We start from the raw sequence: 11,745 nt of genomic DNA on the forward strand, positions 1-11,745 counted from the left end.
GCGTTCATTCTGCAGGAAAAATACATTTTATTTTGACATCTCAGTCAGAGCATTATCATATCAAAACAAACTCAGAAAGAGAATTTGTTGAAAAAAATCTTCTATAGAAGCATCTGGTTCCCAGTATGTCCCTCGTTCCCTCTTTAAACGTATAACAGAAGCATGAACTTGTGTCACTTGCAACAGTGGCAAGCTGCAGAAAGTCCCTGTAAACTGGAGGGTCTGAGTTTTCACAGCACTGAGACTTGATGTCAGTTCTTGTATTTTCACTAGTTTTCTAAGGCAGTGATTTTCTCTCAGAGTCTGAGTTCAGGCACGTGCCATCCAAGTCTCAGGCCAAACCAAACCAATTCCACTCTGCTGTGAAATTAAACAATGTGAAAGTAACATTTTGGAGTTCAAATCTGACTAATGCAAGCATGTCAGAAGCTGCAATGGGGGCCTTTGTACGCACTTACGACCACATTGACTTTGTGTGACATTGTGTTTGATAGATACAACAGAGCATTTTGGTACATCTTTTCAGCCAGTTTTGATTTGATGGGATCGTGTCATATTTGCTGCTGTGTAAAGCTCTTACAGGAAGCTTTTGCAGTAAAACTGAGAGTTCCAGCCATGTAGTTCACTGTAGGATACTGCGGCGCTGTGTCCTGGGATCTCAGTGCAGCAGTGCAGACACACAGGTCTGTGTGCTGTTAAACTCTAGTTTTACTGGGTTGTAATTCCATTGTGTATTCTTGTGCATCACCTGTATTGAACTTGAACTCCAATACCTATTGGATATGGATGCCATTTGTAGGAAAGCTGTAAATGGCTGTATTTTCATGAAAGATCTTGAAAGGAATAGACAGGATGTGTTTATCATGTATGGGAGTGATGGGTCATTGTAGGAAACTGAGGTAGTTTAATTTGACAAAGTAAGCTTGGGGCAATAATGAAATTTCATATTCACGAATGTGTGTATCAGTTTGATTGTTGTAAAATTTCAGTCTTTATAAATGAACAATTTGGAGTTCAAATACAGTACAACATGGTATATACAATCACTCAGCCATTATCCAAAATTATTTGACAGGACCCTATTGCAAGCTTTTGTTGAACACATATAGACTGGCCTAGCCACAGTGCTGTACAGAAGAACTTTAGGATATGTCGTATGTATTCATTCTAAAAAGATTTTAAATGTTACAATGATTTGGCACATGCATATAAAGTGACATTTGTACACAGATATACATATAATTACAACACAGAGACAAGTTGATTTCAATCTTGGATATTCCGCAAACTCTGTGATCTACAATATGGTTGGCAAATGTTCTATTGCTTTAGCTGTACACATTATTACTGAAGAGTGTTTTACACACAGTAAAGTGGATTTGGGAACTTTTCACTTGCTCACCACAAATCTGTATTGCAATGATGGGGAGATTTCCAGCAGCTGGCAAGCCACAGGCAGCCAGGGGGAGGGGAAAAAGGCTGTTTTCCCCCCCTGCTAACAGACCTTTTCAGCCTCCAGCACTGTTTGCATAAACATTTCTAGCTCCAGTGCCAAAGCTTCAGCAGAGACCATGTGCAATTTCATGTAGTGTCAGAACTGATATATAGTTTGTGTTTGGGCACCTTGTGGTATTCAAATTTAGAAAGGAAATGCCTTGAGAGATATGTTTATTTCAAATCAAAGACACAGCATCAATTTTATGGCAATATGAGTGGAATGTCCCAGGCACCTTGTGGCCAAATATGTTTCTGTAGATCCTTAGCAGGTTGGTCATGTCTGAGGAAAGTAAGAAAATTAACAGTTTACAGACATCAAACAACTGTTTGCTCACTGTTACTTTTAAAACACATTTAGGCTGTTTCCACACGTCCGTCTTGCTGGTCCGAACTCGAGTGCAATTATCCCCCCCTCCCCCTGCCCCCACTGGTCTCCTTTCACATTACATTTTTTGGTTGTGAATCCTGGTCCGTTTACGTCATCCACATGTACGGAACGTGCAGCTTTTATTTACCAATGTTGCTAGGCGACGACGCAAAAGGGAGGCAAAATAGCGTTTACTTCCTGGTTTTAGATCAGATAGCTTTCACACCAAATGCAAACTGCACTGGAGTTCAAGTGAACCGTATCCCAGACACTCGTTTTCTGGAGGACTCGGGTACAGTCCCTCGGTGCACACCTGAGTTCAGAAACAGCTTTCACATCAACAAAACGAACCGAACTAACAGCTCAAGCGGACTCGGGTCCGCACCAAAAGCTCTAGTGTGAAAGCACCCATAGTCTCCAACCTGGAACAGCTTTTTATTTACCTCTGTAAACCTTCCATGTCCTGTAGAGGGTCTTAGCACTGGTGTTAGCTGTTATTATGCAGTACATCAAAAGGTTGCCTTAAAGGTCATGCTGTTTTTTTCTTAACCAGATTGTATTTAAATAAAGTGATACTCACACTCATAGAATTGGCAAATAATGTTACACTCTTATTAATTGTCCACACATCTTCCTGCAGAAATCTTTTATAATGGGAGATAGTACTTTTAAGGCAACCCTCATGTCAGTGGAATTATTGAATATGAATACATCAATGATTATCTGACAGTTAATTACTCACAACACTCATGGTATCATTTATGTATAACACTTGTCAGTTCCCGAGTGAACAGCTCCACTCTTGTGATGGTCAGTGGGGGCCTGTTGTAGCAGTGTAGGCATCAGCAATAGCAAGCAGAACACTGTGTTAGGCACTGACATTCACACACTTCTGCCACTGAGGAACCTTTTGCTTATTTTTCACACTCAAAGTGCCCTCATTCATAACTGTGTCAGTTTATTCTGTCTTCTGTCTTATTCTTGTCTTCAAACAAAATCCTTAACGACTTCTTTCCTTGATTCCATCCACGTGGATGTTGAAAATTGTACAGATCCACTTTACTAGTTAAAACACCAAAGTTCCAAGTTGTAGTTGTAGTATCAGTGTTTCTCAGATATTTCAGCTTGGAGTGCATCAGAGACAAATCTGTATTTTACATATACTGCAGCAACCAGTATATTCAGTACGTGTTATCAAAACCAACAGTATTTCCTGTATGAAAGTCAACTATTACAGTTGCTTGACAAGTTTAGTCATAATTTCAAAGTGACATCAAAGAATGCTAACTGCTAAACACCATTGTACCTTGATATTAAAAAGGATTATGAAAGCGCAAGGATTAGGGAAAGGCAAACCTTCTCTAATGTATAATCATTTCTGGCTGTTGATTTTAATTGAACTTTTGCCTGTTGGTGCTGGGATCCACCTGTCCTGGCTGCAGTGTGGAACTGCACCAGCTGTGGAGTGTGGAATGCCTCTTTCGTGGAGCAGATTCATGTAAATCCTTATCAGCTGATGTCCCCGCTCCGACCCTCCCTCTTGATCCACACATCAGGAAGGTCAGGTTTACTGTTGGGCAGGATCACCGGCAGCTCTCCCTGGCTGATCCTCCCCCTCCCACCCCCTATAGAGGACGCCTCGTACACTGTCTCTCGCAGGGACAGGCGTAGGGTGTCCCTCTTTCCGTTCAGGTGGCCTGGTTGCAGCTCGTCCTCGGCCTCGTCAGAAGCCCGCAGGATGGAGGGTCCGGGTTCGATGTCACTCAGGCAGGTCTCATTGGAGTCCTCCAGCCCCTCAAAGGAGCTCTGGGACTGTGAGGACAGGAGGCGTCGGTGTGGGTGGTGCTCGAACGGACTACTGGTGGCCCCCTCCATGGAGAGCGAACGCTGGTGGCCGGAGTCCAGCGGCTGGCTGCTGACGATGATGTCCTCCATGCTGGAGGAGGAGGACAGGGGCAGGTTCCAGTGCTTGATGCCGCCGGACTGGCTGCGGCACCTCCTACACAAGAGCCGCTCCCGGGTGGGGTCAGAGCAGGCACCTCCTGTTGGCCGCACGCTGCTCTCCTTGTATGGAGAGGAGGTCTGCAGGGCAGGGGGAGGGTTGCAGCTATTGAGGTGTCTGCAGGACAGATCTTCGCTGCTGTCTTTGATGCTGATTCTTTCCAAGTCTCTCCTGGGGCTTAGGCCACGGACCTGGATGTCGTCGGACAGCACGGAGGGCCTGTTGGACAGCTTGCTTGTGCATGTGCTGTTCTCAAAGCTGTCACTCAGCTGACAGGCTAATGGCTGCAGTTCGTACTGTTCAGGCTCCCTCCCACCTCCTGCTGGTCTCTGTTTGTGGCGTTGCTGGCCTGGGCAGAGGTGACCTGTGCTGCTTCCTTTCCCAAAACTCCTCCGAATGCGGGACCTCCCTCCACAACCAAAAGCCCCGTTGGCTGCTGAATTAGAGGATCTCTCTGCGGCCGAGCAGGGAGACAGCATGTTTTCAGTCCCTTTCCCTGTGTACTGTCCGCCAGCTGCTGCACAGGGCCAGAGTATCTGTCCGCAGTTCTTCTGTGGCCCAAAGAAACAGCAGAGTGACTGGAAAAAGAAAGTGGCAAATCCACAGGCAACACACTTCACCAGCAGCAGAAAGATGCCGAGTTTGCGGAACAGCAGTGCGGTGGCTGGGAGCATGATAACACCCACGCAGAAATAGGCTCCGGCTCCTGTAGCCACAGGGCAGCCCATTCTCTTCAGGGAGTGTGCCACCCGCCCCAGCCGGTCTGAGTGCGGGGCCAGGCTGTATGATATGCAGTAGTTGGCAGCAAAATCAACGGACAGACCAGCAGCAGCAGAAATGAAGAGAGCCTCCAGGCCTGTTAGCTGCCACTCCAGTAAGACCAGGAGACCAACTGTGACAAAAACACTCCCTCCAACTGCAGCAGTGCCATAGATACTCAGGGGAATGTTCCAGGTGGTCAAGAGAAGCAGAGCAAAGGTCAAGGCTACAGAGAACCCTGTGACCACTAAGGTCTCTGAGCTTAAACATTGTTGCAGGTCATAAAGTGCCAGCTGACTCACAAACCATCCTTTGTGAAGTCCCAGCGGAGCAGTGGAGATTTCCTCAGTAAACCACGTCTCGATCACCTTGTAGAAATCTGTGGCTTGGCTGTAATTGAAACTGTATTGGTGGGTGGTTTTAAACTCTATAACTAGTGCTACAGCTTGGCCGTCTGAGTCAAAACGAGGCCCAGCGGTGTTGGGCATTTTCCCTCCTACATTTCTCTCTGCTGCCATCATGCCTAGACATCGTTCAAAGATATCTGGGAGATAAGGGAAAGGAATAGCATTGCAGCAGAAGGTAGAAGCATCTTCGCTTTCAGAGCAGCGTCTGATAGATACCCAGTGAATGAGCTCTTCAACAAAACAGACGTTGTCACCCTGCATCTCTCCCTCTGCTGATGATGCTGGTGAGTAGAAGCTTAGGTTTTGGATCCTCCCACACAGCTCTCTCAGCCACACCTGGGCCTCAGGCCTGCTCATGTTAAACTGTGGATCCAGCACTAAAGAGCCATTGCTGTTGGGGTCCAGGTGATCACCGTTGTCTGTTGGTAGAACACCCCAAACAAGAGTAATTGTCATGGGTTTGTCCTCCCCGCTTTTCTGACGCTCAAACATGAACTGGTGGCGATATTCTGCATCATATCTTTCAAAAGGGTGGCTGGAGCGGAACAGCTGTGTTGCCTTGCTGTCTGAGGCTGGTAGCTTCATGCCCGGGTCCACACAAGTGATGTACGTCCCTCCTGCTGCTAGAACTGCAAACCAGCAGATCCAGATGTAGCGGAATTTCACTACTCCACACGGCAGGATTTTTATAAAGAGCAAATCCGAGGTGTCGGACAGCCCGCGTTTCAACCCTTTCAGTTTCCTTGCAATGTTAAACAGGCATCTCTTTCGTGAGCTGGTTTCCCAGAATCCTCCGGGACTCAGAGCACAGCAGGGCTTCCCTGCAGGAGCGGCAGCAGCTGACATGGTGTAGCGCTCACGAAGAATCAGAGAGCAGGGCAGCCAAACCAGAGCCAGGAGGGTGCTGATGAGGGAGGCAGTACCGAGGTACACTGCGAAGCACCTGATGGCCGTGATACTGCTCATGTATCCTGAGTAGAATGTGGCACTAGATGTCAGACCTGATGCTAATATCAGGTACCCCACTTCTTGAAGAACTCGGTTGACTCTCTTTTCCAGTGAGGCAGGGGGTTTCTGGGATAGCTGGAGGCCCCATAGGTCTATGAATGCAAAAGCCTGGTTGGAACATCCACCCAGTAAGATCAGAACTGCAGCAAAGTTTAGAAAAGGGAAGAATGTGAGCCGAAAAGCAACTTTGTAGAAGAAATAGGAGGTCAGTAGGGCGCCCATGGTAGCCGCCAAAGATACAGCTGACAGGAAAAAGGAACGAAGGTAAAGGGCAACGGTTAGGAAAAGAATCACCACTGCCAGGACGGGGTAGACGGAGTCCCGAGCCAGATAATATTTGAAAAGTGTTCTTTTGATGCCTAAGTCCATACCTGTGATAGTGGTATTCCTGTATGTGAGATCACGGCCCTCTAGGTTGTCCAAGTATATTTTCATCATGGGATCGCCCTTCTCTACAGGTAAAAACAGGAGGCTGTATTTGAGTGATGGGACCTGATAGCCTATAGTCTGAGGTCCCAGGAAGTCCTTATCAACCAGGTAGTGCAGTATTTGGTAGATGGTGCTGGAGTGTTTGCACTGTGCTGGCACAGATGCGCAGAGCTTGCCCCTCTCAGTGCAGGATGGACCCAGGCTTCCATCGTGGTAGTAGGGAGCGCACTGGCGGAGCAGGGTCAAGCTGTCGGACACCTGGGGGCCCGTCAGACCCAGGCAAGAAGTGGCGTTACTCAGAACAGCCAGATAGTTCCCCAGAGACCAGCTGGGACAGCACTCGCGCCTTGCTGCCGGCCCACCTGCAGGATGCTGGACTTGTTTGCAGAGGTCCTGGAAGTGTGCATGAGAGCGGATCTGTCAGAGAGACACAGAAAATATTATTCATGTGGCTTATATTTTAAACATATCACTGATTGCAGGGGGGCCCAAGCTTTCCAAAGCCACGGCCCACATAGTGAGCTGATGGTGCCTATGAAACGTGACGGTCGTTTTCCTACTTTGATTTCATTACCTCCTTCTGTCTGTTTAAGAGTTAGTGAGTTTGATAGGGCCTTGAAATGTCTAAGAAATGCTAGTCATCCTGTCAGTTTGTTACAGCGCTGTGATGCTGCTTATTTTGATGATAACAGTGATATTCATTTGGGGATGCTTTTATGAAGGTGCATATTTATTACAAGCCCTCCCATGAAAGGAAATACTACTTGGTCTAAGATGGCGAAGTATAGTCTCACAAAATTTTAAAATATAGTGTGTAAAGTCAAGGTTTTTTTTTTAATATGGATAAAATGAGTTTTAGATTAAAGATTTCCAGAGCATGTTTCTGCCTGTGGGACTGTAGACGAGAGTAGACATCAGTATTAACAGTGCTGCCAGCATAGCGTATCGTCTGCTGGGGAGAGAGTCACACCTCTGCTGCTGCTATGTCATTATGCAGATGCATTTTTAATTTGGCAGCTGCACTAGACAGAACCAAAAATACTTCTCCCTGGCAGTGCAAGAGGGAAACAAATGAAGAGACAAGCCTGCAGAATATCTAAGGATGCATACAGTTATGCTTCCAAACCTTTTCAAAAATGGCTTAATACCATGTTGTAGCATGATGGACTCTCACTCAGTCCTTCTTCATGGTTAATGTTAGTTGCAACAGAAATGCTCAACAAAGGGCACTTTCTGGTGAGGAAGGTTTGTTTATATCTGTCATATCTGTTAAGGACTTTGGTGTGGCATATCGAGTTGCTTCCATGTGCTTTTGAGGTTTTCTGGGCTGTAGTTAAAGCCTTTGATCCGTGTCTGGTCATCAGCTGCAGACAGAGATGGGCGTGGTAGAGAATACAGACTCACCCTAGCCTGTTCCATTTCACACATGGAGTGGATGGCCTTCAGGCTCCACAGACTGGCGGAGTTTCCCGAGCGGAAGACCAGTTGAGCGTAGCGCTGTCCTGTAGCATCAGAGAGAGGGGGAACAGCATCATTAGCCCATCAGTCCAAGGACTGCAGGGAGACAAATCGCTAACAGAACTGCTTCAGCGTTCCCCAGTTCAGTGAGGAAATGGACTGAAAGAAATAAGCTTTCCTCTTCCATCATCTGGGCTTGATACCATCCCACTTAGTATGTTTAAAATTCAAAATGGGAAGCCCTTTTCTATATATATTTTGTATAATATTTATTAATCCTTTTTACATACATTTATTCATTTGGCAGACACTCTTGTCCAGAGTGACTTACAAAGTGCACCCATTAGGATTAGGCAGATAGCTGCACAGATGCTGGATCTTCACTGCCATGTTTGACATGTAGCAGCAGTGTGGGGACTGTCACAGGCCTGCAGCCTGACACTGACACCCCCAGTTTGCAGCCACTGGCCTCTGTTCACCACTGAGCTTATACTGATACAAAAGTACCACCAGACATTTATCTTATGTCTATATTGTGATCTATTTTACATCTGCTTTTTACATCTCAGGTCTATTTTAGTTGTAAGCACCTCTGAAAATCTAAACCATTAAGATGTAGGGAAAGGAGAAATGAGGGGTGGGACTGAAGCTGCTTGATGATGTATGTTATATAGCTCTGTTGTCAGCCACTGGCCTGCAGTTCCTGATAAGTCACTGTATAGTTCTGTTATCACACACTGTGAGTCCTGTTGGATGCCTGTAGATTCCTCACCTGGAGAGCTGCAGAAAGCTGTGTCCTGAACCAGGTCCCTGTCTAGCATTCTCCGCTGGCGCAGTTTTGGGGTCTCCTGACCAACGCTGCTGCCTGCTGCTTCCCCATAACTTTACACAGAGAAAGACGTTCAAGGGGTCACACATGCTCAGATGGTCAGAGTCCTGTTCTTTTACTGTCGTAAAGCACCAGTAAATGCACCAGGGACCCCTCGATGTCCTACTGTACAAATGTCAGACTCTGTGACTTCTTGCCAAAATTTTAGGTCTTATTAGTGAAGAGTTAAAAGAGTTTTTATCAAATAGTGTCATTCTAAGTGAGTTTGTCTGGTTTTAGGAAGCAGCATGGTACTATTTCCATGGCTTTAAAGCTAACAAATGACATCATAAATGGTCTTGAAAAGAAACCATTCTGTGCTGCATTATATTTAGATCTATCCAAGGTCTTTGATACTGTTGACCGTGGTGTTGTGTTTATAACACTAATGAACACAGGTCTGTGTTCCAACGCAGTTGCCTGGTTTGAAATTTATGTGTTCAAGTTCATCATTTAAAATCATTTAAAATCTGAAATATACACAAAGGTGTTCCCCTGGGTTCTGTTTCAGGCCCGATTTTGTTTACCAAATGTATACAAAATCCGGGTTTAAAACCTGGTGTGGAAAATACCAATGTACACCTTTATGCAGATGGTAACATTTAATACACTTGTAAAAGGCTTTTAATGTTGTTCAGAGTGTCATTGTAACTTGTTCTGAATGCTGTTTTTTTCAAGATCAAAAAAGATACTACCTTAAAAACAGCCTATAGCTGCTCAAAAAATAAACAAATTGTAGAGGTGAAAGCATATAAACACAAATATCATATTCATATATCAAATATCATATAGAACATTTAATAAAAAACTGAGACTTAAATTGGGTTTCTTCTGTAAAAGTAAATCTTGTTTTTCTTTTCAGGCCAGAAAATGATTGTAGCTAAATTGCTTCCTGTTATTGACTGTGGAGATGTAAATTGGCATGCATGCTAATAGCTCCTGCTGAAGCAGGCTTGGTGCAGTTTACCATGCAGCACTGAGGTCTGCCACAGTCTGCACCTATCGCGCCCGTCACTGTTATCTGTATCAGAGAACTGGTCTGCCTTATGAGCTGCTGCATGAATCTTGCCACATGTCCCTCTGTCAGGCCATCACTGTCAAGCTGCCCCGTTAGCTGTGTTCTCTCCTCAAACACAAACAGGCGTTGGTGAGAAAGCATTAAGCTACATTGCCCTTTGTCAGGGAAACAACTGCAAAGCAATCTTGACAGTTTAATAGCCCTGGATGTCTTTAAAGCTGTGCTCAAGGACGATTTGATTACTAATTGCTCTTGCTTCTAGCCTAATAATTATGTTCTGCTTGTGTGCTTCTCATCTCCTTATCCCTGTTCATATTCACTGTTACCTTTATTATTTTGATACATTGATTGTCCACCCTTAACTGCGTACCTCTTTTATTCCTGTCTTGGCCAGGCCCCCCTTGTGAAAGAGATTTTAAATCTTAATGGGATCATTTCCTGGTAAAATTAAGGTTAAATTAAGAATAAAAACATGCGTGACCTCTGTTTTCTATCATTATGTAACAGTGAGCAAGTAATATGGAGTTTAAGCTGTATCCAGCTACTTCAGTAGGTGCTATTGGTTATTTCTTACATTCACTCTACCTGGCTACAGTTTACCCCTCACATCTACTCCACACTGTGGCCAGACGTGAGTGGAGGTGTGCCAGCCCATACCTGGCTGGAGCGGAAACTGCTAAAGAGCCTCAGAATAAATGGCTTTTCTCAGGTGGCCCCATTTGAAGGTAGCGCCTTTCAGCTTTGCCAAATTGGTGCCTGTTTCAGTGAATGATTATATAATCTGTCATGAGGATGCATGAGATGGTGCAGCTGCACTTTGCTGAAACCGCCTGTCTGTGTCTGAGTGCACCATGGAGTGGGGAAATGTCTCACCTGCTGGCTGCCCTGTCTGTCAGTTGCTGAGGCGACAGAGAGAGTGCTTTTCCGAGCCCCGTGTTTGCTTGCAGTTTGGCCCAGGCGGACAGTCGGCTGGCGATGCTTGTCCCTCGCGGCTCAAACCCCTGCACAGGAGCGGAGACAGTATTTCAGCGTGAGGGAGGGGAAGTGTGAGTGAAGGCTGCTGAGAAACGCTGCCTTTTAGAGGCTGTTCTGATTACATGACCCTATTTCAGCTGCCTGCCATTTAATGCTAATTTGATAAGAGAATTGTTTACGGAATGCCTTTGCTATAGACATAATTGCACAGGTTTTCAGAGTATATTAAAATGACACTACTCTACCTAAGTGAAGCATGTGCTGTGTGGTGCTGAATATAAAAGCACACCTGCGCACACAGGTTTGTGCAACTTTGTCTCTCCAGAATAGAGTGATACTTGATTGTTGATTAGGCTTGTAATTGCCTGAGAAATGATGCGCTTCCATTGATGAGCTGCCAGCAGGCTGCAGCAGGAGGGTGTTACTCTATCGGTAATGACAGAACGGGGGACAGAGCAGATGAAAGACTCGGGGAGACTGCGGAGGGGGGCACGGGGAGTGGCTGCAGGGTTTTTGGAACAGTGCATGGTAAGGCAGTGGACTAAAGAGAAAGGATGAAGGAGACTCACCAGTAGAGGGTCTGAGAAGTCTGGCAAGGGGCCAATCAGAATCCCAGCTAAGGAGCATCCCAGCAGAAGCAGTGCAAGGGCCGCCAGCACAGCCAGCGGAAACTCCACGATCAGCTGCGAGTAGCTGCCGGTAGGAGAGGAGAGGAGGTGAGAGCCCAGAGCGGCCTGCTTCTGCACTGCGCTGCACACACTTCTGCGTCTAAATAAAACACACTCACAGGGGTTTAATAGCATCCTGTTTTGCAAAATGTCTCTTTTTTTCTAGTAACTGGGATTGTTTCTGACATGTTGTGACACCTTAACATCAACACCTCCAATCCTCTATAATTTGCCCTGGATTTTCTGTCAAAAATAACAAAAATATGTTTGCGTTAAACAACACTTTTGT

The 11,745-nt window shown here is 45.7% G+C and overlaps 1 protein-coding gene across 1 annotated transcript in view; it reads right to left on the minus strand.

The window, feature by feature from the left end:
• Positions 1–19: 19 nt before the first annotated feature.
• Positions 20–11,745, minus strand: part of disp2 (dispatched homolog 2 (Drosophila)) — a 25,527-nt gene continuing 13,801 nt past the window's right edge. The window contains exons 4-8 of the mRNA XM_036542065.1: positions 11,358–11,481; positions 10,687–10,814; positions 8,700–8,809; positions 7,874–7,971; positions 20–6,886 (exon numbers count right to left, since the gene is read on the minus strand). Coding sequence (XP_036397958.1) covers positions 3,374–6,886; positions 7,874–7,971; positions 8,700–8,809; positions 10,687–10,814; positions 11,358–11,481 — 3,973 coding nt within the window. The 3' untranslated portion in view covers positions 20–3,373. The remainder of the gene's footprint in view (positions 6,887–7,873; positions 7,972–8,699; positions 8,810–10,686; positions 10,815–11,357; positions 11,482–11,745) is intronic.

The sequence above is a fragment of the Megalops cyprinoides genome, chromosome 12, assembly GCF_013368585.1.
Source record: "Megalops cyprinoides isolate fMegCyp1 chromosome 12, fMegCyp1.pri, whole genome shotgun sequence".
In the NCBI taxonomy this organism is placed as follows: domain Eukaryota; kingdom Metazoa; phylum Chordata; class Actinopteri; order Elopiformes; family Megalopidae; genus Megalops; species Megalops cyprinoides.